Source organism: Drosophila miranda, chromosome 4, assembly GCF_003369915.1.
Source record: "Drosophila miranda strain MSH22 chromosome 4, D.miranda_PacBio2.1, whole genome shotgun sequence".
Taxonomy (NCBI): domain Eukaryota; kingdom Metazoa; phylum Arthropoda; class Insecta; order Diptera; family Drosophilidae; genus Drosophila; species Drosophila miranda.
In genome coordinates this window covers 10,891,578-10,919,121 of record NC_046677.1, presented here as the reverse complement: position 1 = coordinate 10,919,121, position 27,544 = coordinate 10,891,578, and the positions used below count along the sequence as shown (strand labels likewise).

Genomic DNA, 27,544 nt, shown 5'->3' with positions numbered 1-27,544 from the left:
AATTGTATTTATTTTTATGGGCTATATTTTTTTTATTAATATTAGCTGAAAGACTTATGATACTTTTCTGTGCATTTTTATTTGTGAAAAAACCCATAGAGGTGGTTCTTTTGATATTTCTATAACATATTTGTTCTAGTATTCTAGAACATTTAGAATTCTAGAATTTTCTTAAATTTTGTGGTATTTTGTAGTACTTTTTTTTTTGTAACGATCTGGAATTTTACCATCATTTTCCTGGTCTTAGCAAAGGATTCGTCATCACATTTTATCAAATCTTCAGATCATCCATCCATATTCCCAGAGCAGAAATCTAAAGCCCCTGTATATAAAATTTCAAGTTTAAAATTCTATAAGAACACTTAGTAAAAAATTACCCAAGTTTTCTTTATTGAAATTTTATATTAGATACATTTTTCTGATATATTCCATGGATAGAAGAAATGAATAACGAAAAGGAAAAAATTGCTTTATTTTCAGGGCTAGATAAGTGGATCCAATAATAAAAACCTTCTCATTTCTGTTGGGTCGCCTCTGGTGGTCATCCAGAAAATGGTGGCATTATATCGAAACCAGGAGCTGCTCCAAAGCTGGTTTTCTCCTGCGGTTGACAACCCGATAGTCGCCGTTGGGTTTCCACCAACTTTTGCTGAATTTCGACCAACTGTTTAGCGGCCATCTGTAGTGCCAGCTCTTGTTGGGCTATTTGGCGATCTACGGTTTCCTGATCCAGTTGTATTTGCTGAGACGATGCAAGATACATTTGAGCTACAACATTCAGGTTTTGCAAAATTCTCCTATCCTCTTGTACTTTCATCGGTCTTTGATAGGCTGAAGACCCAAGTGCCATCCCCAAACAAACTAAGAAAAACAATTTGTTTTCAATACTTTCTAGAGATATTTCTCTGCTAAAAATACTTACAAACAACCAGGAGACCAATAGACCCCATACTAAAAGAATGAATCTTTCTGATGCCAAAACACCTCTATATATAGAAGAAAACACCTCTAAACATTAGTTCTGCCCGACTTTTGCTGTGAAATAACATTTCGATATGATTTTTGTATAAGCAAAAAGATACGCTTTTGGAGCCAAGAGCTTACGATACGTTCGTGATATGTACTCTAAAAGATTTTCAAGTATAATTAAGATCACAGCAGATTTAATGTGCAATTCGCAAGCCGCAAAATAAATGTGAGAACTCTTCAGAGAGAGATCTGACGGCCGCTTCATTGCCTTCCAAGCGAAAGTAAAACTGCAGCCAGAGAGATCCAAGACATCCGTTTTGGCTTCAAACTCGTAGAATGTGAAACAATCAAAATCGTAAGGTCGCCCCCACAGTTTCGATTCGGTGGGACACTGCATCGCCTGAGACTTATGATGCCCTTAAAATCAATACGACATCGGGATCTGAAGAGCTTTTAGTATATTTGGGAAGGACTTACAGAAAATGAATAGCAACGAAGTGCAGCTCATGGAGAACATACATTCGACTTTTGATCACCAAATCAAGTATGTTATTTGAATGTTTTTCAAGATTTTTCAGACTCATAGTTTGAAACAAATCCAATTACAGGAGTATTGCAGGTCCTTGGTTAAACGCAACTTTTCGTAGTATTTGATTTAGTATATTTTCAATATATTTCATTCGGTGTGTACATACTCGTATATATGTACATCTAAAGGGTTTCTGTTACAATTACTGCCCGACTATCTTCTGGATATTATTGATGCCGTCCTTTACTGCATTCGTAATTTCGGGTACTAGTGGAATTTTTTCAATCACACCAACACTGCATCGCCAGAGACATATGCTGCCTTTAAAATCAAAAGGAAGTCGGGATCTGTAGATCAGCTTTTAGAATATTTGGGACGGACTTACAGCAAATGAATAGCAACGAAGTGTAGTTCATGGTGGAAAGTTCTGTTGTAAACTGTGAAAAAATGAATAGAGATATTTTCCACTTTGGATCACTATAAAGAATGAGATTTCATTCAATTAGTGTTTTTATATAACAAGTATGTTATTTGAAGGTTTTTCAAAGATGTTGCAAACTTCAAATTTGGTGGAACTAATGTCATGGAAAGGGTCGCTAAGGGCCGTTGTTATTATACCCGATACTCAAAATGAGTATTGGGGTATATTAGATTTGTGGTAAAAGTGGATGTGTGTAACGTCCAGAAGGAATCGTTTCCGACCCCATGAAGTATATATATTCTTGATCAGCATCAATAGCCGAGTCGATTGAGCCCTGTCTGTCTGTCCGTCTGTCCGTCCGTCCGTCCGTCCGTCCGTCCGTCCGTCCGTCCGTCCCCTTCAGCGCCTAGTGCTCAAAGACTATAAGATCTAGAGCAACGATGTTTTGGATCCAGACTTCTGTGATATGTCACTGCTACAAAAATATTTCAAAACTTCGCCCCGCCCACTTCCGCCCCCGAAAATCCGAAATCTGTGGCATCCACATTTTTAAAGATACGATAAAACCAAAAACGCAGAATCGTAGAGGATGACTATATGTTCTAGAGTGTAAAATCTCAACCAGATCGTATAATTATTATAGCCAGAATCAAGAAAACAATTTCATTCTTTCTCTCTCTGTCTCTCTCTAACACACACGTAGCATAGGCGGCTTTGCTTAGAGTAAAACATTAGCGCCTAGATCTCAGAGACTACAAAAGCTAGAGCAACCAAATTTGGTATCCACACTCCAAATATATCGGACCGAGACGAGTTTGTTTCAAAATTTCGCCACACCCCCTTCCGCCCCCGCAAAGGACGAAAGTCTGGGGATATTCAAAAATCTCAGAGACTATTAAGGCTAGAGTAACCAAATTTGGTATCCGCACTCCTGTTAGATCTTACTATAAAACTTGTATCTAAAAATTTCACCCCACGCCCTTCCGCCCACACAAAGAACGAAAATCTGTTGCATCCACAATATTGCACATTCGAGAAAACTAAAAACGCAGAATCATAGATAATGACCATATCTATCAGATTGCTGAATCTGGATCAGATCAGATCATTTTTATAGCCAATAGGAACAAATCAATTTGCAGTGGCTACGCAGCGCCCGACGTCACGCTCAGACTGATTTTCTGTCTCTCTCGCACGCACTCTTTGTCGTGTCGCTTAATATTAGCGGCGTCTGCCGGAGGAGAGCCATACTGACTTAGTATCGGGTATAACCGTAGAGTTGCGGTGTCCGCAGCAACTCACAACGTTCCCCCTCGTTTTTTTAATTTACTTTCTCGAGGTATTTAAGATTCAGTATACTTTCTGTACATTTCAATATATTTGTAGAATATTTCAGTATGCCTTACGTTTATTTGTAGTACACATTAAGTATATTTTTACATCATTTTTCTAGTAAATTTTTCATTATATAGATAGATCATTCATTCGCCAAAAACATATAATGCTTTCAAGATTTAAAAAATTCTTTAACATGAGGTCTGACGTGTTTCAATTTCATTCATTTAATCCCAAGCTTTATATTTATTCCAGCAATTGCTACGATTTATTGATCACAATTTATTAAAAATGTTTTACAATCTTCGTCAGAAGTGCAGAATTGTGACTATTTTCTCTTCTCTCTACTCCATTTCAAGTTCGTGACAGCCTTTAGTTCCCTGTCAATATTCGCACGTAGGTACCTTAGCAGACGGATGTACCTAAATGTATAGACAGGGCCTATTCTAGAATTATTCATATTCCACTGAGGTATCAATGGATTTCCCGTATCGACATCCTTGCAATTTTCTGCCTGCTGTTGAGCCCTTCTCAGATCCATTGTCACATCGTACAACTTCTTATTAAAAGCTTCCATCTTCGCGGCTAATGTCTTGTTTTTCTCCATGGACAAAGCGTAATTTTTTCGCATTTCTGGTATCCTTTTAGCCATCCTCCCGATGGACTGCTCAGTTTGTTTTCTTCTGATCTTCCAATATCTACGTGGGTATGGATTTGCCTTTGCTACCCTTTTACCCTTTGAGCCATATTCGAAGGGGAACCTTATCACCTCTGATTCATCTTCCTTTGCAAGGGACTTCGCGTCATCTGCTTCATCTTCCTTTGGAGGTGACTTTGCGTCATCTGCTTCATCTTCCTTTGGAGTTGACTTTGCCGCCTCTGGATCTTCGGCCTTTGGGGACTTTTGATCTTCCAGTTGTGGTTCATCTCTCTTTGGGGGGTCATCTTCTGCCACGTTGCCCGATAGAACTGATCCATATATAAACTTTCATAGTTAAGGTGCGATCAACACTTTCTTTCCATCAACAAAACTTACGCAGTGCTGCGGTGCACACTAACAAAAGAAACCTCATCTTGAAGAAGGCGATCCTTCAACTGCTGAATAGCTGTGGGAAGTCTCTTCTTTATGTCACGCATTGTATTCAGAATTGTGTAACGCTTTGCGATTCGTTTCGATTAACATTTACTGGGGATTAAGGTTCATAACATAATTCTTCTCCATCGATTAGTGATTATGCAAGGTCACATTATATAATCGCCGATTCGACAGATCCTCTGAAAATAAATCAAAGCGAGCTCCCAATTCTTTCAAAAAAAAGTATTACCAAATTGTATTTATTTTTATGGGTAATATTTTTTTTATTAATATTAGCTGGAAGACTTATGATACTTTTCTGTACATTTTTATTTGTGAAAAAACGCATACAGGTGTTTTTTTTTATATTTCTATAACATATTTGTTCTAGTATTGTATCGCATCTTCCTAGTACCTTTCTAGAATTTTCTTAAATTTTGTGGTATTTTGTAGTATTTTTTTTTTGTAACGATCTGGAATTTTACCATAATTTTCCTGGTCTAAGCAAAGGATTCGTCATCACTTTTTATCAAATCTTCAGATCATCCATCCATATTCCCAGAGCAGAAATCTAAAGCCCCTGTATATAAAATTTCAAATTTAAAATTCTATAAGAACACTTAGTAAAAAATTACCCAAGTTTTCTTCATTGAAATTTTATATTAGATACATTTTTCTGATATATTCCATGGATAGAAGAAATGAATAACGAAAAGGAAAAAATTGCTTTATTTTCAGGGCTAGATAAGTGGATCCAATAATAAAAATCTTCTCATTTCTGTTGGGTCGCCTCTGGTGGTCATCCAGAAAATGGTGGCATTATATCGAAACCAGGAGCTGCTCTAAAGCTGGTTTTCTGCTGCGGTTGACAACCCGATAGTCGCCGTTGGGTTTCCACCAACTTTTGCTGAATTTCGACCAACTGTTTAGCGGCCATCTGTAGTGCCAGCTCTTGTTGGGCTATTTGGCGATCTACGGTTTCCTGATCCAGTTGTATTTGCTGAGACGATGCAAGATACATTTGAGCTACAACATTCAGGTTTTGCAAAATTCTCCTATCCTCTTGTACTTTCATCGGTCTTTGATAGGCTGAAGACCCAAGTGCCATCCCCAAAGAAACTAAGAAAAACAATTTGTTTTCAATACTTTCTAGAGATATTTCTCTGCTAAAAATACTTACAAACAACCAGGAGACCAATAGACCCCATACTAAAAGAATGAATCTTTCTGATGCCAAAACACCTCTATATATAGAAGAAACCACCTCTAAACATTAGTTCTGCCCGACTTTTGCTGTGAAATAACATTTCGATATGATTTTTGTATAAGCAAAAAGATACGCTTTTGGAGCCAAGAGCTTACGATACGTTCGTGATATGTACTCTAAAAGATTTTCAAGTATAATTAAGATCACAGCAGATTTAATGTGCAATTCGCAAGCCGCAAAATAAATGTGAGAACTCTTCAGAGAGAGATCTGACGGCCGCTTCATTGTCTTCCAAGCGAAAGTAAAACTGCAGCCAGAGAGATCCAAGACATCCGATTTGGCTTCAAACTCGTAGAATGTGAAACAATCAATATCGTAAGGTCGCCCCCACAGTTTCGATTCGGTGGGACACTGCATCGCCTGAGACTTATGATGCCCTTAAAATCAATACGACATCGGGATCTGAAGAGCTTTTAGTATATTTGGGAAGGACTTACAGAAAATGAATAGCAACGAAGTGCAGCTCATGGAGAACATACATTCGACTTTTGATCACCAAATCAAGTATGTTATTTGAATGTTTTTCAAGATTTTTCAGACTCATAGTTTGAAACAAATCCAATTACAGGAGTATTGCAGGTCCTTGGTTAAACGCAACTTTTCGTAGTATTTGATTTAGTATATTTTCAATATATTTCATACGGTGTGTACATACTCGTATATATGTACATCTAAAGGGTTTCTGTTACAATTACTGCCCGACTATCTTCTGGATATTATTGATGCCGTCCTTTACTGCATTCGTAATTTCGGGTACTAGTGGAATTTTTTCAATCACACCAACACTGCATCGCCAGAGACATATGCTGCCTTTAAAATCAAAAGGAAGTCAGGATCTGTAGATCAGCTTTTAGAATATTTGGGACGGACTTACAGCAAATGAATAGCAACGAAGTGTAGTTCATGGTGGAAAGTTCTGTTGTAAACTGTGAAAAAATGAATAGAGATATTTTCCACTTTGGATCACTATAAAGAATGAGATTTCATTCAATTAGTGTTTTTATATAACAAGTATGTTATTTGAAGGTTTTTCAAAGATGTTGCAAACTTCAAATTTGGTGGAACTAATGTCATGGAAAGGGTCGCTAAGGGCCGTTGTTATTATACCCGATACTCAAAATGAGTATTGGGGTATATTAGATTTGTGGTAAAAGTGGATGTGTGTAACGTCCACAAGGAATCGTTTCCGACCCCATAAAGTATATATATTCTTGATCAGCATCAATAGCCGAGTCGATTGAGCCCTGTCTGTCTGTCCGTCTGTCCGTCCGTCCGTCCGTCCGTCCGTCCGTCCGTCCGTCCGTCCGTCCGTCCGTCCGTCCCCTTCAGCGCTTAGTGCTCAAAGACTATAAGATCTAGAGCAACGATGTTTTGGATCCAGACTTCTGTGATATGTCACTGCTACAAAAATATTTCAAAACTTCGCCCCGCCGACTTCCGCCCCCACAAAGCACGAAAATCTGTGGCATCCACATTTTTAAAGATACGATAAAACAATTTCATTCTTTCTCGCTCTGTCTCTCTCTAACACACAGGTTTCATGGTCGGCTTTGCCAATTGCAAAATATGAGTTCAAGGATCTCAGAACCTATAAGAGCCAGAGCAACCAAATTTGGTATCCACACTCCTAATATATCGGACCGAGGCGAGTTTGTTTCAAAATTTCGCCACACCCCCTTCCGCCCCCGCAAAGGACGAAAATCTGGGGATATTCAAAAATCTCAGAGACTATTAAGGCTAGAGTAACCAAAATTGGTATCCGCACTCCTGTTAGATCTTACTATAAAACTTGTATCTAAAAATTTCACCCCACCCCCTTCCGCCCACACAAAGGACGAAAATCTGTTGCATCCACAATATTGCACATTCGAGAAAACTAAAAACGCAGAATCATAGATAATGACCATATCTATCAGATTGCTGAATCTGGATCAGATCAGATCATTTTTATAGCCAATAGGAACAAATCAATTTGCAGTGGCTACGCAGCGCCCGACGTCACGCTCAGACTGATTTTCTGTCTCTCTCGCACGCACTCTTTGTCGTGTCGCTTAATATTAGCGGCGTCTGCCGGAGGAGAGCCATACTGACTTAGTATCGGGTATAACCGTAGAGTTGCGGTGTCCGCAGCAACTCACAACGTTCCCCCTCGTTTTTATTTTTATTTTTTATACCCGATACTCAAAATGAGTATTGGGGTATATTAGATTTGTGGTAAAAGTGGATGTGTGTAACGTCCAGAAGGAATCGTTTCCGACCCCATAAAGTATATATATTCTTGATCAGCATCAATAGCCGAGTCGATTGAGCCCTGTCTGTCTGTCCGTCTGTCCGTCCGTCCGTCCGTCCGTCCGTCCGTCCGTCCGTCCGTCCGTCCGTCCGTCCGTCCGTCCGTCCGTCTGTCCGTCTGTTCGTCTGTCCGTCTGTCCGTCTGTCCGTCCCCTTCAGCGCCTAGTGCTCAAAGACTATAAGATCTAGAGCAACGATGTTTTGGATCCAGACTTCTGTGATATGTCACTGCTACAAAAATATTTCAAAACTTCGCCCCGCCCACTTCCGCCCCCGAAAATCCGAAATCTGTGGCATCCACATTTTTAAAGATACGATAAAACCAAAAACGCAGAATCGTAGAGGATGACTATATGTTCTAGAGTGTAAAATCTCAACCAGATCGTATAATTATTATAGCCAGAATCAAGAAAACAATTTCATTCTTTCTCTCTCTGTCTCTCTCTAACACACAGGTTTCATGGTCGGCTTTGCCAATTGCAAAATATGAGTTCAAGGATCTCAGAACCTATAAGAGCCAGAGCAACCAAATTTGGTGTCCACACTCCTGTGATATCGGACCTTGACCGTTTCGTGTCCAAATTTCGCCACACCCCCTTCCGCCCCCGCAAAGGACGAAAATCTGGGGCATCCACAAATCTCAGAGACTATTAAGGCTAGAGTAACCAAATTTGGTATCCGCACTTCTGTTAGATCTCACTATAAAACGTATATCTCAGAATTTCGCCATACCCTTTTCCGCCCCCACAAAGGACGAAAATCTGTTGCATCCACAATATTGCACATTCGAGAAAACTAAAAACGCAGAATCATAGATAATGACCATATCTATCAGATTGCTGAATCTGGATCAGATCAGATCATTTTTGTAGCCAAAAGGAACAAATCAATTTGCACTGGCTACGCAGACCCCGACGTCACGCTCAGACTGATTTTCTGTCTCTCTCGCACGCACTCTTTGTCGTGTCGCTTAATATTAGCGGCGTCTGCCGGAGGAGAGCCATACTGACTTAGTATCGGGTATAACTGTAGAGTTGCGGTGTCCGCAGCAACTCACAACGTTCCACCTCGTTTTATTTACTTTCTCGAGGTATTTAAGATTCAGTATACTTTCTGTACATTTCAATATATTTGTAGAATATTTCAGTATGCCTTACGTTTATTTGTAGTATACATTAAGTATATTTGTACATCATTTTTCTAGTAAATTTTTCATTATATAGATAGATCATTCATTCGCCAGAGACATATAATGCTTTCAAGATTTAAAAAATTCTTTAACATGAGGTCTGACGTGTTTCAATTTCATTCATTTAATCCCAAGCTTTATATTTATTCCAGCAATTGCTACGATTTATTGATCACAATTTATTAAAAATGTTTTACAATCTTCGTCAGATGTGCAGAATTGTGACTATTTTCTCTTCTCTCTACTCCATTTCAAGTTCGTGACAGCCTTTAGTTCCCTGTCAATATTCGCACGTAAGTACCTTAGCAGACGGATGTACCTAAATGTATAGACAGGGCCTATTCTAGAATTATTCATATTCCACTGAGGTATCAATGGATTTCCCGTATCGACATCCTTGCAATTTTCTGCCTGCTGTTGAGCCCTTCTCAGATCCATTGTCACATCGTACAACTTCTTATTAAAAGCTTCCATCTTCGCGGCTAATGTCTTGTTTTTCTCCATGGACAAAGCGTAATTTTTTCGCATTTCTGGTATCCTTTTAGCCATCCTCCCGATGGACTGCTCAGTTTGTTTTCTTCTGATCTTCCAATATCTACGTGGGTATGGATTTGCCTTTGCTACCCTTTTACCCTTTGAGCCATATTCGAAGGGGAACCTTATCACCTCTGATTCATCTTCCTTTGCAGGTGACTTCGCGTCATCTGCTTCATCTTCCTTTGGAGGTGACTTTGCGTCATCTGCTTCATCTTCCTTTGGAGTTGACTTTGCCGCCTCTGGATCTTCGGCCTTTGGGGACTTTTGATCTTCCAGTTGTGGTTCATCTCTCTTTGGGGGGTCATCTTCTGCCACGTTGCCCGATAGAACTGATCCATATATAAACTTTCATAGTTAAGGTGCGATCAACACTTTCTTTCCATCAACAAAACTTACGCAGTGCTGCGGTGCACACTAACAAAAGAAACCTCATCTTGAAGAAGGCGATCCTTCAACTGCTGAATAGCTGTGGGAAGTCTCTTCTTTATGTCACGCATTGTATTCAGAATTGTGTAACGCTTTGCGATTCGTTTCGATTAACATTTACTGGGGATTAAGGTTCATAACATAATTCTTCTCCATCGATTAGTGATTATGCAAGGTCACATTATATAATCGCCGATTCGACAGATCCTCTGAAAATAAATCAAAGCGAGCTCCCAATTCTTTCAAAAAAAAGTATTACCAAATTGTATTTATTTTTATGGGTAATATTTTTTTTATTAATATTAGCTGGAAGACTTATGATACTTTTCTGTACATTTTTATTTGTGAAAAAACGCATACAGGTGTTTTTTTTTATATTTCTATAACATATTTGTTCTAGTATTGTATCGCATCTTCCTAGTACCTTTCTAGAATTTTCTTAAATTTTGTGGTATTTTGTAGTATTTTTTTTTTGTAACGATCTGGAATTTTACCATAATTTTCCTGGTCTAAGCAAAGGATTCGTCATCACTTTTTATCAAATCTTCAGATCATCCATCCATATTCCCAGAGCAGAAATCTAAAGCCCCTGTATATAAAATTTCAAATTTAAAATTCTATAAGAACACTTAGTAAAAAATTACCCAAGTTTTCTTCATTGAAATTTTATATTAGATACATTTTTCTGATATATTCCATGGATAGAAGAAATGAATAACGAAAAGGAAAAAATTGCTTTATTTTCAGGGCTAGATAAGTGGATCCAATAATAAAAATCTTCTCATTTCTGTTGGGTCGCCTCTGGTGGTCATCCAGAAAATGGTGGCATTATATCGAAACCAGGAGCTGCTCTAAAGCTGGTTTTCTGCTGCGGTTGACAACCCGATAGTCGCCGTTGGGTTTCCACCAACTTTTGCTGAATTTCGACCAACTGTTTAGCGGCCATCTGTAGTGCCAGCTCTTGTTGGGCTATTTGGCGATCTACGGTTTCCTGATCCAGTTGTATTTGCTGAGACGATGCAAGATACATTTGAGCTACAACATTCAGGTTTTGCAAAATTCTCCTATCCTCTTGTACTTTCATCGGTCTTTGATAGGCTGAAGACCCAAGTGCCATCCCCAAAGAAACTAAGAAAAACAATTTGTTTTCAATACTTTCTAGAGATATTTCTCTGCTAAAAATACTTACAAACAACCAGGAGACCAATAGACCCCATACTAAAAGAATGAATCTTTCTGATGCCAAAACACCTCTATATATAGAAGAAACCACCTCTAAACATTAGTTCTGCCCGACTTTTGCTGTGAAATAACATTTCGATATGGTTTTTGTATAAGCAAAAATATACGCTTTTGGAGCCAAGAGCTTACGATACGTTCGTGATATGTACTCTAAAAGATTTTCAAGTATAATTAAGATCACAGCAGATTTAATGTGCAATTCGCAAGCCGCAAAATAAATGTGAGAACTCTTCAGAGAGAGATCTGACGGCCGCTTCATTGTCTTCCAAGCGAAAGTAAAACTGCAGCCAGAGAGATCCAAGACATCCGTTTTGGCTTCAAACTCGTAGAATGTGAAACAATCAAAATCGTAAGGTCGCCCCCACAGTTTCGATTCGGTGGGGGATATGCAAATTAAGACTTGCGCCTGCGCACGCGTCAAAATTGGTTACGGAATTGAATGTGGGATGGCAGCCACTGCCCCTTCCACTGCTCCTATATGTGGGCGATCGGTCAGTCGTCCAGTCTTTATGGGTAGGTGTCTTGTCTTTTCTTAATGGTTGAATTTACTACCAAATTATGCGCAAGTTACTCGCATTTTGCGTGGTGTCTGAAACAGATCTACTACATATGGCCAAAAGTTGTTTGCTACTAAACAAATTTCATATGGAATATTGATAATATGGAAGTTACCCTATAAGGCGGCGGGCATACAAAATATTTCAGTTTGGTTTGCATTCAAGATTCAATTTTCAGCCGGATTTAATAATGCTACCTCAGCATACATACATATATGTAGATAGATTACTTTAATATTTGCTTAATTAATTTAAATTTTTCTGTTATTCTTTTTTTATAATTTTTTTTGTGTTCAATATTCAGATAGCATATTTTCTGGTTTTCCAAGACACTGAAAATATTTACAAAAATGTTCTTGAAATGAGTTGAAATGGGAATAACTTTCCCTTTACTTGCTTAAGGAATGTCAGATATTAAGGCGAAGGAAGCGGAGTCTTACAGCAGAATTACCGCCCAGGACTGTGCATGTAGCATATCGAAAGATTGTTTTTTTTTTCTGTAAACACATCCGTAATTTGAATATCTTACATATTTATAAGAAAATATGCTCTTTCTATAAGGATGTGAATTTCTAAAGAGCAAATTTTGTCTGCCTATTTTAAACATACTTTACACACATATTCTACTAAATTTTAGCATTCCTACACGTGACGCGACAATAAGATACTCCGTAGAAGGTTTTCCTTGCACAACCCTCTTCAAGAATTTTTGCAACAAAAACTTACTTTAAAGTCCTTCCGATCTCTGCCTCATATCTCGAATTGAGCAGGGCTCCCAGCAAATATCTTATTTCTCATTCGTATTTCTATACACCCCGTAGTTCTCTTTGGTTTTCATTGCTTTTTGCTTTTCTAATTAATTTTCTTAACTTTCAACACCATTTCGCTTTTCAATTGATGTTCTTGCATAAGTCTGACGACAATATCTCATCTGTCAGCGAGTTTCCCACACACAGAGGGATAGGAGACAATGTCTTATTCCCTCATTTTGATTGCTTTATTATGATTATGATGATGATGATACTGTCTCTCATCTTCACCTCCATATCTCTGTTGGTTCCGTGACTCTCTTCTCGGGGCTTTCCATTGCTGCAGTTTTCGGTTTCAATTTCCCATGGCTGACTATCAGCTCCCTGCTGCCAGCATGTGTTTCATTATATGATTTTCAACGCTTCGAATCGGTGGCAGGGGACAGGGCACACGCTTTCATTTGCGTTCGGGGAAAATGACCCACTTCCGGATTAGCATGGACCACTTTTACTGTCGTTACAATCGGAGGAAAAAGGGCCCCCAGAATCCCACTCTAGAGTGGAGTGTGGTGTGGTGTGGTGTGGTGTGGGGGCTAATGATGTTGTCGCTATAGGTAGCCCACTCCGCACATCCGCTGGATACAGCAATTCTCTGTCTGTCTGTATGTCTGTCTGTATGTCTGTCTGTGCCTGTTGCATGTTTCTTGCATTTAATTGTAATTTATTTGCCATACTCCACTCCATAGAATGGTTGGAAAAACAACAGAACGGAAGCAAATATTTTCCGGTGGAAGTCTGGAAAAAAAAAGAGGGAAGTCCACCAGACTCCATCGTTCTATGATGCATTGATTGATTACAGAGGCAGGTCCCCAAGTAGAGAGATACAAGTACTAATGGATCCCGCAGATACTTGAGTATGAAACGCAACCCCAAAGAGAGCGACGGCATGCCAATCGAATAGCCTTAAACGACATCGCCGCCTCACACTCCTCTCTCTCTCTTGTGGTTCGCATTTTGTCGGCTTTTGCTTAAAGGGAACAAAATACCAAACGATGCCGACGATTGGAGTTCGACTTCGACTTCAATCGAACTGTGTGCAAAAGAATCCGCGCAACACAATCAATCGACAAAGGGCTGAGGCTGAAGCCAGAGCAAATTGCAAGCTAATTTGTATGGAAAGAATGCCAAGAATCGCGCAACTGCTGGCCCGACAAAAGGAAGCTGCAACTTCCTACCAAAAGAGGCAAGTGTATGCACCACCTGAGGGGTTGGAGCCAGGCGGCTCTTGACCCCACTCTGCGGGTGACTCTTCACACCACAAAAGCGGGGTGCCATAATTGCCTATCCGCAGACACAGAAGCACAGAAGCAACCATCACGTTAATTACCTATGATTTGGAGAGGGGGCCTGGGCCTACAAATCAAAGCGGAAATTGTTTATTAAACAAATCCCAAATGTTAGTTCTGTTCCATGGTGTGGATAATGGACTTTTAATTGAGTTCTGTGTGGGGCAGATGGCATGCGATGCGATGCGTGTTCGAAATTGGGGATTAGATGACATAATAACCGGGCTGTCATAGAAAACAGGAAGAAGCCTAACAAGATTGGGAAACAGAACCCAATCTGGGGCAGAAGGTATTCTTGAAAGAGAGAAGATCTCTTTGAAAGAAAGGAAGTTTGAATATCTGTAGATCGTTCACATTTCAGAGATCGATATAATAGTAAGACAGTCCCATAGTCAGCATTCCACTATAATCGTTTACCATTCACTTTCATTTAGCGCAAATTATTTGTAACTTTGCAGTTGTATCTTTTGTAAGTGATGTAATGTATATACAGATACTTTCAACAGTTCAGAGTTGCGAATTTAACGTATGAATATATTTCTCATCATTTGTGTACTATGTATATAATAGTAATTATATAATTTCCTGCTTGTAGGGGCGTCTTGCAGCAGCTCCCCTCGGTTTATATGACTGCGTTGCTGTTTAGGACCATTTCTCTCTCTCGCTCGTACTCTTTACCCAGAAAACCCTGCCAGACGACTCAGCTACTGATAGATACACGATGAAACGTTTTTGTCGAGGCCCACAATTATTTTCCTCTTCCTGGATATAAAAATAGTCCGATCGCAATGACTTTTGGCATTCTGGTAGATCAAATCATTATTTATATTCAGCATAGTCTGTTTTCTTGTATTTTCAATATTGTGGTTACCAAAAGATTTGCTCAATTTGCGGTAGCAAAAATTTCAATTCTAATCAAGAATATATATACTTTACGGGGTAGAAAAAGCTACTCGAATCTAATAAATCTCTGTATTCTTTGAGTAATTTGATACAAGCCTTCACACAGAGAGAAAGAGGGTAAATGGTATCGCAATTTAAAAGCATGTAGATAAGGATGTTGGAAGGAAGTGTTCACAGGTCTACGTCTATGTATGCGAGACGACCAGAAGAGAGGACGATGAGCGTTGTGGCGCCATTTGCTATCCGATGTTAAAGTCCCTGCTCCGGTACGCGGCCCTGTGCCAGGGAAAGGATTCACATCGCCCAGCTGGAAAATAAACTCGAAATCGCAAAGGCAAAGAATAGTGAGGACCTTCTGGCATCATCGATTCAACAGAAAGATAAGCAAATGGATGATCTACTGAGGAAAAGCCTAAGCATCACAGCAAGTAAACTCCAAACGTAAATTCAGCTCATGGAAGATCAAATTAAAAATCTGGAATCACAAAATAAACTTCTAATGAAAAAAACTGATCAATTGAAGGAGCTTATAATAAAAGAAAAGTCCGATGTCAACAATCGTATAGATCAATTGAAGACGAATATCTCTAATGCTAGCAGTTGTCTCCCATTCGACGACTCCACTGGTATTCATTTAATCAATGTACCCGGAATCAATCCATTCCACGTGCTCTGCTGTTTCTGGATCTGGCTGGACTGTAATCCAGTAACGATTCAATGGTAATTTGGACTTCAAATGGGGGAACTTCTTCATGGGACTGGAAAAAATCCATCGAATGACCCTGTCGCAGCCTCACGAGTTTTGCATTCAACTTTGGGATATTCATGGAAACAGCAGATATGCTCGATACGATGATTTCAGAGTAGAGAACGAAACGTTAGACTACGAACTGAAATCGCTGGGTAAATATTCAGAAACAGCCGAAAACTCACTAACAGCTTTCACCTGAACATGAAGTTTTTCACATTGGAGAGGGATAATTATCAGAATGAAAAATGTAATATCACTGAATATTCTACAGGCTGTTGGTGGTTTGCTCGATACCCACATACATAGGTACTCTCATACTATTAATGAAAAAAGCTAACGCTTTGAATTATTTCGACCCTTTCATTTAAACTATTACAGTTCTCTCAATGGAAAATATGATGAAGATGGTAAAAGAAGTCCCCAACAACATTTCGGTATACATTGGGGTTCTTGGGCTCAATTCAAGATCTCTCTTACGTATACGCAAATGTTGATAAGGGCAAAAATCCTATAAGATATATATCCTTTAATGATATTTAGTATAATGGTTAAATAAATACGGGAAGACTGAAAGATTGTGACTAATGAAATTCAATGCAAAAAGATAACAGATGTTTTTAAATTAATAAAAATACACTCAGAGAAAATAGCACTTGAGATTCGAATATTTTAATTAATTAAATTAACTAACTAATTCGATTTAAAAATGTATATAAATAGATCTGTTTCCCTTCTTTTTTACTATTAATATGAAAATATTAACAATAAATATTTTTCTTATTTATATTGAATATATTTATATTATAAATATATGTAGATCGTGTTAAATAGGAAATTTAATACATTTATATTTAAATCAGAGTTTATTCCATATAATTCCACTAATTTTGTATTCAAAAACTGAATATTTAATTTAAATATGGGTGCATTTTATTTGAATATGGCCTTTTTCTCTGAGTGCACAAAGTGTACCATTCGAAACCTGGCAACCAATTTCTATAGTTTCTATAGTCTCTCTCTATCTCGCTCCTTTAATGCTCTAACCCAGTGAGCCCCGTGCTCTAAATAAACATTTTGGCATATATTTTGATATATTTTTGAGCCTCTTGTTAGATGAATTGCTTCGTTGCCATCGGCAGAGCTTTGATCACAATTTCCTTGAGTTTCTTTCCAACACAAATGTGGCCAACACTTCCCAACTGAACGCTTCCCTTTCATATTAGGAAATAAACTACAAACAAACCCAATTTCAAAGATGCATAGTTACATATCACATCTCTAGATACATGCCATATGTCATTGCAGATGAATTGAATTGCAAAACAATTTCAAATCAACTATGGACTGCTCTCGTAGTACTAGACAGGGAGTGGAGTGCAGACTGACAACACGCTTCCCACTTCATCTTCTGGCAGCCAGCTCATCTGTGGCCCATTGTGGCAATGCAATTGCCGGTGGCTGGATCTAGACAATCGCTTGACAATTGCTTGAGTATCTCATGGATACTCACAATTGTGTCAACGTTGCACTTTTTAGCTTTAGCTTTAGCTTGCCTTTTTCTCACATTACAAGCACGAGATGGGAGCGGGCGAGTGGTAACTGAATAGCAGGGAGGCAGGCAAGTAGAGATACTCGTACTTACGCGCACGATGCAACTTGTTGCCTTGCTTTCTACTACACTGCCCCCACCACCAGCAATTTGCAACTTTCCACATGCCACCAAGTCCACAAGCACACTCGTGTATCTCATAGATGCGACGGGGTGCTCGTATCTAACCATCTGTACGTACATATAGGGAGGGTAATGTGAAAATGTTGATGTTACGCTTGATTTTTTATTCAGCGATTTATGTGTCATTGTTTTGGCATCTGAAATTACCACCAGACAGACTCACTCTCATTGCCGATTGTTGTACGATGGATATGTATGTATCTGTAGCTGTATCTTTGATGGTAATGTAATGTTGATAACTTTCCCTGTATCCCATGGATCCCCAAGTGCGTGTCGAGCGGAAGTCGATTTCATGTCTTGATCTCTGCCTATCTGCCACATGATGTAATGATAGTGGGTGCTGATGCTGCTGGTTGCTGGTTGCTGACTACTGTTCCCCTTGCCTCTTGATTAGCCATATTAGAGGCCTGTGCATTCGAAAAGGAAAGTTTTCTCGCCGCCTCAATGGAGGCAATCATCATTAGGTGGTGGCTGGCTGGCTGGCTGGCATATCGAACACCCCAAATGCGGTTCCAAATTGAAAATTAAATGCATATAAAAACCATACGATTTTCATTACATTCCACACGCTTTTTATGGGAATATCCAATCTGATGTTTTTGGTTGCGGATTACAAGGTAGTAAACGACTCTTGGCCATTTGTGGATTTTGAACGGGTACTTTTCGGATGAAATTAAGTATAATTTTCATCAATTAAAGACAACCAGACACCTACTAAAAGTTTATAGGCTACCGGCTACTCCCACTCAATGAACGTACGTACATATTATCGCCCACTTGATGACCCTGTTTTGGCGACTTGTGATAGCTCCCACACTTCATTCGGGCGGCGTTTAAGTGTAGGCACCGTTTAAGCATGGTTTTCATAGGAACTGTAGTTTAGAGAAGTCAAGGGAAAAATATCGTCAAATTCTGATTGATTTTAGATCATATTTTGAATGATTTTAAGACTATTCGGCACGTAAGATCGATTGTTACCTTCCCAAAGCACAATAAAGAACCATAGATCCGAATATATGATTATTATTGAACATCTTAAGGTCCCAAGGCCGTTTATGGATTTACTTAAGAGTAGTTTTCTTAGGAACATTGTATAAATGAATTGAAGGAATGAAATGGTTTTAGAGACCATAGCCTCTTAAGGCCAACTTTCATAGGTTATGTATAGACAAGAGATGAACATTCAATCAATATATCCTAATCATATTTGATATATTTGTTACGATTTTGTATGGTAGTCTGATATATGAATAAATAAGCATATGTAGATCTCCTAGATATGCTATAATCTTTTGTAATTCTTCATCTCCCATTATTTTCTACAATATTCTCTATACTTTCAAAGGTCACATAACCATATTCCTGAACTAAGCTGACAATTACATTCATAAGAACACAATTCAGTCGATTCTCCTCTCTTTTTGGGGGCAGCTTAGTGAGGAGTTAGCTTCATGCCCCATCGCCCACACTCTGACACAAAAATTTAGTAGCTTTAAAACTATTAAAAGCCGAAGCCAAGCATTGATGTAGGTCGTTGTCTGGTACGAAAAGCCAGGCTACAACGTCATCAATTTTGATGCCATTTATGGGTTCTCCTCAGACTTCAAGACAGATGGCCCAAAAGAGCATCAAAAACCATCTTTTGTTTTTTATGGAACGTCCGCCCGCACATGGGGAGACGATGACATAAGCAGCTGCCGTTTTTTTATGCCCTGCGACTTATATAACGAAACGATCCCCCTGACAGATGATATATGTACGTCTGGTAGCGTCGTATCTGCAGCGCTGGTTCTTGGCCAAGTTCGATGGCGGTTTGGTTTTTGTGGCAGCTAATTAATGGGAAGCCCTGCGACAGGTTGGCGCGTGGCAAAACTTTTCCAAAAAGAGGCGCCTACAATCTTGTAGGTTGATTGCATATCTTGTGGACGTGTGTGTCGGCTCTTTGTGTTGCACTTTTCTGCGTGGGTCTTCATCTCTGTCTACATGTTGGCCTGGAAAACAGCCGCCAAGCCCCGAAGAGCGTTGGCGGAAAAACAACTTTAAACCAAACAAAATACAAAAATTCATTCACTAAAAGTCGGCTGTTGATTTTGTTGAATGAAATGGTTTTTGGTGAATGGGGCTAGCGAGCAGCTTGTGGCTGGTTTAATTTAAAAAGCCATGGCCTAAAGGTGTTTATGGGCCCACAGCATTTGCATATCAATCGAATCGAAGAAAATCGAAGAATCTGGCAAGAGAGAGGTTCTCAAGCTAAAAAGGGAAGTTTCTGTAGAATATCCATCGCTAAAGCCACATACTCTGTATATATTATGGTTTATTTTATTGGTTTTTGGGATTAACATATTTTAAAAGAGATTTCTCTCTCGAACTTCAGGTCCATTCAAGCGCTCCACTTGGCATAAATCAAATCCGAAATATAGCCAATTATTCAAGTCCGATTCACCGCCAATGACTGCACATACTTCAATTTTTGAGGTCAACGAAACACACAAAGTTTTTCCATCCATCAATCATCAAAAGAGCAAAAATTACGTATTACGCCCTAACCCCAAGACAGTGAGACACCGAAGGCCGAAGCGGAAGCCGAAGCCCAGATATTGTCACCAGATCGAAGTTTTGTAACTAAAAATTCATTAGCCCTAGGGCGGACTGTGTGTCCGTCCGTCCGTCCGAACTCCTCTGCGGTGTGGCGGGGGTCTCGGTCTCTCCTTCTGAATGGTGGGTGGGGATTCGCTTCGCTTTTGAATCAACAAACCATAAAACGCACTTAACCCAATGTGTACTTCAGCGTCAGAGCTTCAGAGAGCATACCAGTTTCAACAAAAATATGAAAAGAAATAATTGGATCCCTGGTTAGTCGGAGCTTTAGATACCCTTTAAAATTGTTTTTTTTTCGTGTAAGTGTAAAAATATATGAAACAGAGACTTCCAACTTTTGGTTCTTCAGAAATACTTAAAATTCTGGATATTATTTTTTTAAGAACTTTTGAGATGAAAGATATACATTATATTCATCAATTTGTTTTCTTTGTTAGCTACAAGATATAATTATCTGATCTCAATCCAGAGCTATTTTAGAGGATTGGTTACCTATCTTTATGTTATCGATTTACATACTGAATAAAGTAGATTTTCTTAAGAATATATCGTGTAAGTTCTCCAGCAGATATCTGGAAAATCAAGGGACTCCTATACATAATATATAATAATAATTTTTTTTTGACTTTTTCTATTCATATACTGAACAAGAATTTGTTATCTCATGTCCTTTTCGGCACTGCAAACAACTTTAAAAATAAGAATACCCTCCCCAGGCAAAAAGGGTATACGAAGCAAGCGCTAGCTACCGGGCACTCGGGGGTCTCGGAGCTGACCAAACAAATTGAACGACTGAAAGCCCACTGTCCCTATACCCTTAACTCCCTCTTCCCCCTTTTGCCATACCCCTTTCCATGTACCTACTCCACTCCCTTCATTGAACTCTCCCTCCCTCCTACCCTTCGGCGCTGCGCTGCGCTCTTTGTGCCTCAATTGAAAACTCAGCAAGTTTCCAAAACAATTTTTGTGTGTGCCACCGAAGAAGCAGTGGAGGAAGATTGGTGGTGCCAGGGCAGTGGTGCAGAAGCAGAAGCAGGGCAAGAGGACAGGGGGGCACAGGGCAAACCTGAGGCAGTGGTTCAGTGGACAGGGGGCAAGAGCTATGGCAGTGGTTCAGTGGAAAGGGAGCAGGGGCAGGGGACACAGTGGGTACCCCAGTGAGACAGTGGGCCACTCGATCTGGATGTGGATGTGGAGTTGGATGGGCGAGGGCGCCGTCGTGGTTATTGTGTGCCGGCCGGCAATTGTTTTGTTCGGATCAAAAAGCGCTGATTAAAGCAAGTCGAGCGAACGAGCAGGCGAACCAGCGGCTTGGCGGCAGCGCAGTATGCACTTTCAATTCTGGTTATTGTTGTCATCAATGTTGTTCGGTTGTTCGGTCTTATAGATAGGGTATATCCGTGGGGTATGATAACTACACGATTGAAGAATATGAGCGCTTTTGAGACTACAAAAAAGAGTTGAGATTATTCTGGATCACTTCACTTTTGCTTTAATCTTTAAAGATCAATCAAAGATGATTTATATTTTAAAATCTATTGTTTAAGGTTGTAAAATGCATCAAACATTGTTCGGACACTTGATTCTATCTCGGTAATCTTCAACAATAGAAACTACCAACAAGTCTCTATCGATTTTGAGAAATAAAATATCAGATCTTCCGATATGAATCATATGTGAGGATTTTTCTGCATTATTTTTAATAATTAGAATAAGAAAATAATATGAAATTAAATTGAATCATTTATTTGACTTATTATTATTTATAATATTTAGATTTATTTTCGTAATCGAACTATTTTTTCTTAACTTTCTTCTATCGATTGGAATAATGCTTAAAACCCATAAAATAATAAATTTTTTAGTCTAAGCTTTAGGTAAGGGTATTCCACGGTCTCTCTATGGTGACCCCTCCTCATCTTTTGCTTGTTGGATTTGGGTTAAGCGCTCCAGCAAACGCCAAGTCATGCGTGGACCCCAAAAGCCGCGTCCAAAAAGAGGTTTTGCTTTTGTTTTGTTTGTGCTAAGGCGGCTGTTGCCATGGCGATTGTTGAAAGATCAACGCATGCTGCATGTAGCAATTGCAGTTTCAGTTCTTCTAGCGGTTCTATCGGTTCTGTTCCCCCACCCCCACCCCAAGAGATTAATGACTCCCCAAAAAAGATACGGAATTTTAATTTGATTTGTGGTTTCGTTTCGTTTCAGTTTTGGTTTCGGTTTCGCCTTAGTTCAATGAGCATCGCATCGACTGTGCTGTGGTGCTTCATTAGGCGTGAATTCTCCTAAAGTGGAGTGGAGTGGAGTGGATAGGCGTAACGCCCCAGTCGCAGTCTTAAGTAGTTAATATAGGGGTAACCGCGAAGAGTACTATAAGCACACATCTTATATTAAATAATTATAGGGCCCCAAAGGGTCTGACCCAAGGAATGTTTTGGATGCAACAAAAGCTGCTGGGTATTTACAAACTTGGATGCCTTCAAATAGAATGAAAGAAAACTTGGGTTCTCGGTGAAACTGAACTTCAAACTTGACTCTCTTAAGAAATATTCGGTCTCCGAAACGATGAGATGAGTTATGAAGCCTGGGGAAAGAGGTTATTTAGAGAATTTATAAGAATTATTTATAAGAATTGCAGTAGACTTTAGTCTTAACTCATTCGATGATGGTTTAATTTTGGTTTTTGTACAGAAAGAGGCTTTTAGATTCAAATTTTCTTTCTACATAAATTTTCTTTGATATTTATTTAAGTTGAATGGCTCTTGTAGAATGTCCGCTGAATTTTCCTTGATTTCTGCTACCATTTCCAATTGAAATTCTTCGACTCTCATAAGAATTCCACTAGTACCTCCCTTGACTCTCTCTGGGGGGCATGTGCCAAGACTTCTTTCAGTCTTTGCCTACAACCCAATAAGATTGACACACTTCAAAGTTCAATTGTTGCCAAGACACTCCCCTATTCCCCCACGACTCCACGTTGCCATAGAAAAACCCTTGCTTCTTTTTTCCTCAAAAGAAAATCACTGCAATGGCAACGTTTTTTTTCTTCATTTTTTTGCCCTTGTTGCAACTTTTTCGTTCCGCCATTCAAACTCAATTAACCAAATGGGAGAGTCGTTCACCTTTATTGCTCTGCTGTTGCACCTACGTTTGCCCCTCTGTGGCACCTCTGTTGCACCTCTGTTTGCTGCAGTGTGCTATCGCTGTTGTTTCCCTTTGGAATCGGGAACACAATAGTCCAGAAAAAGCTTCCAGACGACGACACCCACAGCTTGAGAACGAGTCCCAACTCCAACTCCACTTTCAACCCGAACGAAACAACGAATGAACGCTTTGTGTTTCCGCCTGCTGAACCCCACTCTTGGGGCAGACACTCTTCGGCGCAGCACAAGGGGCAGGGCAGGCATTGACGCTCCTCTGGGGAAGTGCTGGAGCAGTGCAATTGTAAAAGGAGACGACCATCTGGACACGCTTGGGCACACTCCTCCTCCAGCAGTGGTCTATAGATCCACGAGAGTCTCCACAACAGCAACTCCACTGTTCCTCAGCTCCCCAGCAATTCCACTGTGCTCTGAAAAGTCAAACTGTTTACCCACGCCGTCGTCGTCTATCTGTCAGCCAAGGCCAATGAACCGCCCAGATGGCAGAGTACGAGGAGTACATGTACTCCAAATAATCCACAGCCATAGCCCCATAGCTCCAACAGCCAACGCATTTGCCCCCCACACACACAAATGCTTGGCCCGACATTTAGCTGATTTTTTTGAGGCCAAGAACTCTCTGTAGCCCAGGTTTTGGCCATGAAAAACGGCTTTTTACGTCATCGAAATGATTGGATGAAAACAAAAATCTGAGAGAAAAACTGAGCCACGCCAACGGAAGCCATTAGAAGCGGCCTGCCACACAGTCTATGGACCTGACTCTGGAGCGGGCTGGGGCATGTTCTGGGGAGAAGCGGGAGGCGGTGTGTGCCCGGCATTCCAAGCAATTAATAATAATTTCCGCCGGTTTCAAACAAAAAGCAAAGCTTTTTCTTTACGTATATTCATGTCTCTATTTAACAGAAGAGGCCTCAAAGGTAGAAGAGGTCTAGACCAAAAACCCAAACCAAAGATTATCTTTCTCTAGACCCGAGTTTCAGTTTTCTTTCTTTGGAAGTTGGTTCTTGCCAAGCTCTCAGTTGTTGTGCTGGTTTTTGTGGGCCCGCCGCTTGAAATGTTGCTAATTTTTGGAATATAAAAGGAGAATAGGCCGTAGTTTTAGGAACAAAGAAGGTTCCTTTGGTTTCTTTAGTCTTTAAAATATATTACCAAAAGTAAAGCCAAAGAAGGTATTCCTTTTACCATCTCGAAATGTGGATACGCAGCAGATCTAAAAACAGAGAATTTTCTTTGGAAAAGTCTCTAAAAATCACACAAAAAACTAAGCTTCATTCAATGAAAAATGAATTTCATACTTAATATTATTTGAAATATATATCCCTCCCTTTATATGCACACATGTTAAAATATTTCCTCAACATTTCATAAAACTCTTCAGCATTCAATTAATTACAAAAATGACCCAGAACTCAATGCATTGTGGCCTCATCTGGAAGATTTCCACATATGTAGATACCAGCGATAAAAACAAGTAGCACCCACTGCAAATATAATCTAGATAATATTTCCCAACCGGATCCGAATCAAAGTCTAGATCGTGGCTATCTTATAGTTTGAACTGTGACCCATCGTCTGTCTGCGATTTCCACTGGAAATTGCTGTTGCTGTTGCTGTTTTTCCAAATGTTTGTTTATTTTGACACGTATTTCAGAGACCAAAGACTTGGCGCTGACTCTGACTCTGAAGTAAATACGAGTATTTCCGTAAACGTTGCTTGGGGTTTTGGTGCCCTTTTTGGGGTATTATTTATAGCCGTCCTACAACCGACATTTGTCGGATTGGATTGTCGGCTACTGTCTGCTCGATTCGATCTGTTTATAATTTGTTTATGGCAACTGTTGCCTCGATTAGATGTCGGCGCTGACAGCCTCGATGAAGTCTCTTTTGAAGGCGCAACGCAAGCAACATGTGTGGCAGCAGCAGCGGCAGCAATTCTCATTTGTATTTGTTGTTTATTATGCCACGGCCTCTGCGCGGCATGCGGCTGTGGCTCTTGCTGTGGCTGTGGTGCGGCGACAAACAGTAGAAGAACTACTGGCTGATGCTGTCTGCTGTCTGCTGCCTGCCCTAATGATTTTGACCCTGAACGAATTTTCAAGTGGTTTCGGTTGCCTGGCTGCATGCCCCGCTGTAAAAGTTGTAAACATGTCCATCCCAGAGTCCATGCCGTGCCACAACGAATGAGTTATAAATTCGTTGCCCAGTTGTTGGGGGACGTCTCTCTCTAGAGAATGATGTGGTGCCTGCCCCACGTCATAGATGTCGCGCTTCCCCTTTTTTTTATATTTTCTGAGAGCCCTGGAGCCACAGAAGTGAAATTGGTTGACAGATGACTGATGAGAGTTTGCTGGATTGATGGATGAGCCACGCCGCCATCCCACACATCGCGATAAAGAAACGTTAAAGACAAATCTATATATAAAATCGATTAAACATACGATCTAAATGAAAGAAAAAACAAAAGGTGTTGCCTTACAACGCCTTTGAAGTAGAGCCGCTAAACGGGCTGGAGCCTCGGGAGCAGGGGAATTATAGCAGAGGAAGCAGGGAAATAGGAAACAGGAAGAGATTTTCCAACTGAAAGCAGATAATCATTGAGTTTTTTGATTAAAGCTCTACACATTTTTCTCATGAACAAAGATCTTAAGAAGAAGCGTTTAAAAATATAGATTTTATAAGGCGAAAGGATATGTTAATGTGAAATATTTTAGATCTTAATTTTTTAAGAGAATATTTTCTCGATTTATGGATTGAAATATGGGAAGAAAAAAAACTAAAAATACAAAAAAAAAAATAAAAAAAATTATTTCTTAAACAAACTTAAGAGATTAAAGGTACTATTGTTTCTAGAAAACATTCTCCCAACAAAAAAAAATTTAAATAAAACAAAAACGATTATTGAGAAGATTTTCCAAATTTTCTTTTGTTTTTGTAAAAGATTTTCATATAATTTATAGAAAAGATTAATGGAAACATAGTTGAAAGATAAAGATAAAAATCGAGGGAGTGAAAATATACAAATTTCGATAGATAAAGATAGTAAAAAGTGCAGGAAAAAACCTCCTCCCCTTTAGTCACTAAAAATGACAGTCTCTGCCCCCAAAGTGGCATCCAAGGTGGCCCAACCCAATGCACTTGCCACCAATTGTTGGATCTGTCGTAGAGGCACACCCGCCTTCTCCAGATCCTCAGTCAAGCCGCGATACTCCTTCAAGGAGCGGACATCCTGCAGCAAACGACGGAATTCCAAGCTGCGGACGAGACGCACAGCATTGGAGAGCTCCACATCCGAGGCGTACATCCTCAAGTAGAGATCCCTTAGTGCGGTACGAGGCAGGACATCCCGGACATCCTGCAGCAGGCCACGTATTCCTTTGCGACGATTGGGCAAAGGGCTGGTGGGTGCCTCTGTGGTGTGAATGTTGAGGAAAATCCTCACATAATCGAAGTAGTATGCGGGATCCAGCTTCAGGCGTCGACAGATATAGTCCTGCAGCATCTGATGCTGCTTGGTGGACCGCAAAAGTGCCACCTGTTCTTTGAAAGGATTGCCCTTGAGCAGCTTCAGGAGATCCTTCACTTGAGGATCTTCTACGGCATTGGCGAAGATGTTGCGGAGCTCTGCAGCAGGCAACATAGGTCGTGCCACGCGTATGAGATTTGTGAGACCACGTTGGGCAGTGCTGGGACACTCTTTGTTATCCCGAGTGCTCAAAAGCTCCTCCAGGCTGTTCTTCGTAGTGGTTTCTATCACCGTAGGGATCGCCTCTGTGGAGGAGACTTCGCTTTTCGCTTCGGTAGTAGAGGAAGTCGGAAGAACCTCCCTCTTAGTGGTCGATTCTTCCATCACTTGACGAACTACCCTTGGATTATAATTATCCTGCTCCTGCTCATGCCACACGGGCATCCAATTGATCTTCTGTGCTGTCATCACACTCTGCTCATCCACCGAGGGTTCTCCCAGCTCCATCAACTCCGCAGAAACAGCCGGAAAATCCTCCAAATAAATGGCTGTCGTATCCATTACAATCTCCTCTGACGACTGCTCCTCCAATGATGATTCTCCTGCCACAAAAAGCAGCAGCAGACAGCCACTGAACAGGTAAAAGAGTAGCCGATACATGATTGAATCAATTCGAGTGAGAACTGTGCTTAAACCCCAACAGAATTTCACATTTTATAGCCTCCATGCCTTGGACGTTCTTTATCTTTCGCTGTTTAATCAACGAATCTCTGAATATTTGCTTAAAATGTTTACAGGCAAACACTGAATCGGTCCGTCAACAGAAAGGCAGCAGTGAGAAAAAAGTGGAACGACCTTGAAGAAAGCTCATCAATCTTTCATATTGCTCCATCATCGCATTGCCATCATCAAATTGCATCGTAAATCTCACTTCCCCCATCAAAATAATCGAAATTTCATGTTGTTCTGTCAGGGATTTGCTTCGATGGTTTTTATGGATGGGAACCG

The 27,544-nt window shown here is 40.0% G+C and overlaps 6 protein-coding genes and 2 long non-coding RNA genes across 8 annotated transcripts; 2 read left to right on the top strand and 6 right to left on the bottom strand.

Moving 5' to 3' along the window:
* Window positions 1-447: 447 nt before the first annotated feature.
* LOC108164093 lies at window positions 448-1,026 on the bottom strand. Its single transcript, XM_017299682.2, has 2 exons — window positions 923-1,026; window positions 448-861 (listed from the first exon to the last, which is right to left on the bottom strand). Exons 1-2 carry the CDS (start codon window positions 948-950, stop codon window positions 542-544), a joined length of 348 nt encoding a protein of 115 aa, XP_017155171.1. The 5' UTR covers window positions 951-1,026; the 3' UTR covers window positions 448-541.
* A 71-nt stretch (window positions 1,027-1,097) lies between these two features.
* Window positions 1,098-1,819, top strand: LOC117189120. Its single transcript, XR_004473195.1, has 2 exons — window positions 1,098-1,513; window positions 1,578-1,819. It is a non-coding gene; the product is annotated as an uncharacterized LOC117189120 (long non-coding RNA).
* Window positions 1,820-3,496: 1,677 nt separating this feature from the next.
* Window positions 3,497-4,398, bottom strand: LOC117188932. Its single transcript, XM_033393565.1, has 2 exons — window positions 4,291-4,398; window positions 3,497-4,223 (listed from the first exon to the last, which is right to left on the bottom strand). Exons 1-2 carry the CDS (start codon window positions 4,325-4,327, stop codon window positions 3,583-3,585), a joined length of 678 nt encoding a protein of 225 aa, XP_033249456.1. The 5' UTR covers window positions 4,328-4,398; the 3' UTR covers window positions 3,497-3,582.
* Window positions 4,399-5,035: 637 nt separating this feature from the next.
* LOC108161523 lies at window positions 5,036-5,613 on the bottom strand. Its single transcript, XM_017295801.2, has 2 exons — window positions 5,510-5,613; window positions 5,036-5,448 (listed from the first exon to the last, which is right to left on the bottom strand). Exons 1-2 carry the CDS (start codon window positions 5,535-5,537, stop codon window positions 5,129-5,131), a joined length of 348 nt encoding a protein of 115 aa, XP_017151290.1. The 5' UTR covers window positions 5,538-5,613; the 3' UTR covers window positions 5,036-5,128.
* Window positions 5,614-5,684: 71 nt separating this feature from the next.
* LOC108164094 lies at window positions 5,685-6,406 on the top strand. The gene is made up of 2 exons (XR_001775781.2): window positions 5,685-6,100; window positions 6,165-6,406. It is a non-coding gene; the product is annotated as an uncharacterized LOC108164094 (long non-coding RNA).
* Window positions 6,407-9,216: 2,810 nt separating this feature from the next.
* Window positions 9,217-10,114, bottom strand: LOC108164092. The gene is made up of 2 exons (XM_033393563.1): window positions 10,008-10,114; window positions 9,217-9,940 (listed from the first exon to the last, which is right to left on the bottom strand). The coding sequence occupies exons 1-2, from the start codon at window positions 10,042-10,044 to the stop codon at window positions 9,300-9,302; spliced, it is 678 nt and encodes a 225-aa protein (XP_033249454.1). The 5' UTR covers window positions 10,045-10,114; the 3' UTR covers window positions 9,217-9,299.
* A 638-nt stretch (window positions 10,115-10,752) lies between these two features.
* LOC117188933 lies at window positions 10,753-11,330 on the bottom strand. Its single transcript, XM_033393566.1, has 2 exons — window positions 11,227-11,330; window positions 10,753-11,165 (listed from the first exon to the last, which is right to left on the bottom strand). Exons 1-2 carry the CDS (start codon window positions 11,252-11,254, stop codon window positions 10,846-10,848), a joined length of 348 nt encoding a protein of 115 aa, XP_033249457.1. The 5' UTR covers window positions 11,255-11,330; the 3' UTR covers window positions 10,753-10,845.
* A 14,638-nt stretch (window positions 11,331-25,968) lies between these two features.
* Window positions 25,969-27,224, bottom strand: LOC108161496. The gene has a single exon (XM_017295771.2). It carries the CDS (start codon window positions 27,194-27,196, stop codon window positions 26,144-26,146), a length of 1,053 nt encoding a protein of 350 aa, XP_017151260.1. The 5' UTR covers window positions 27,197-27,224; the 3' UTR covers window positions 25,969-26,143.
* Between the last annotated feature and the right edge of the window lie 320 nt (window positions 27,225-27,544).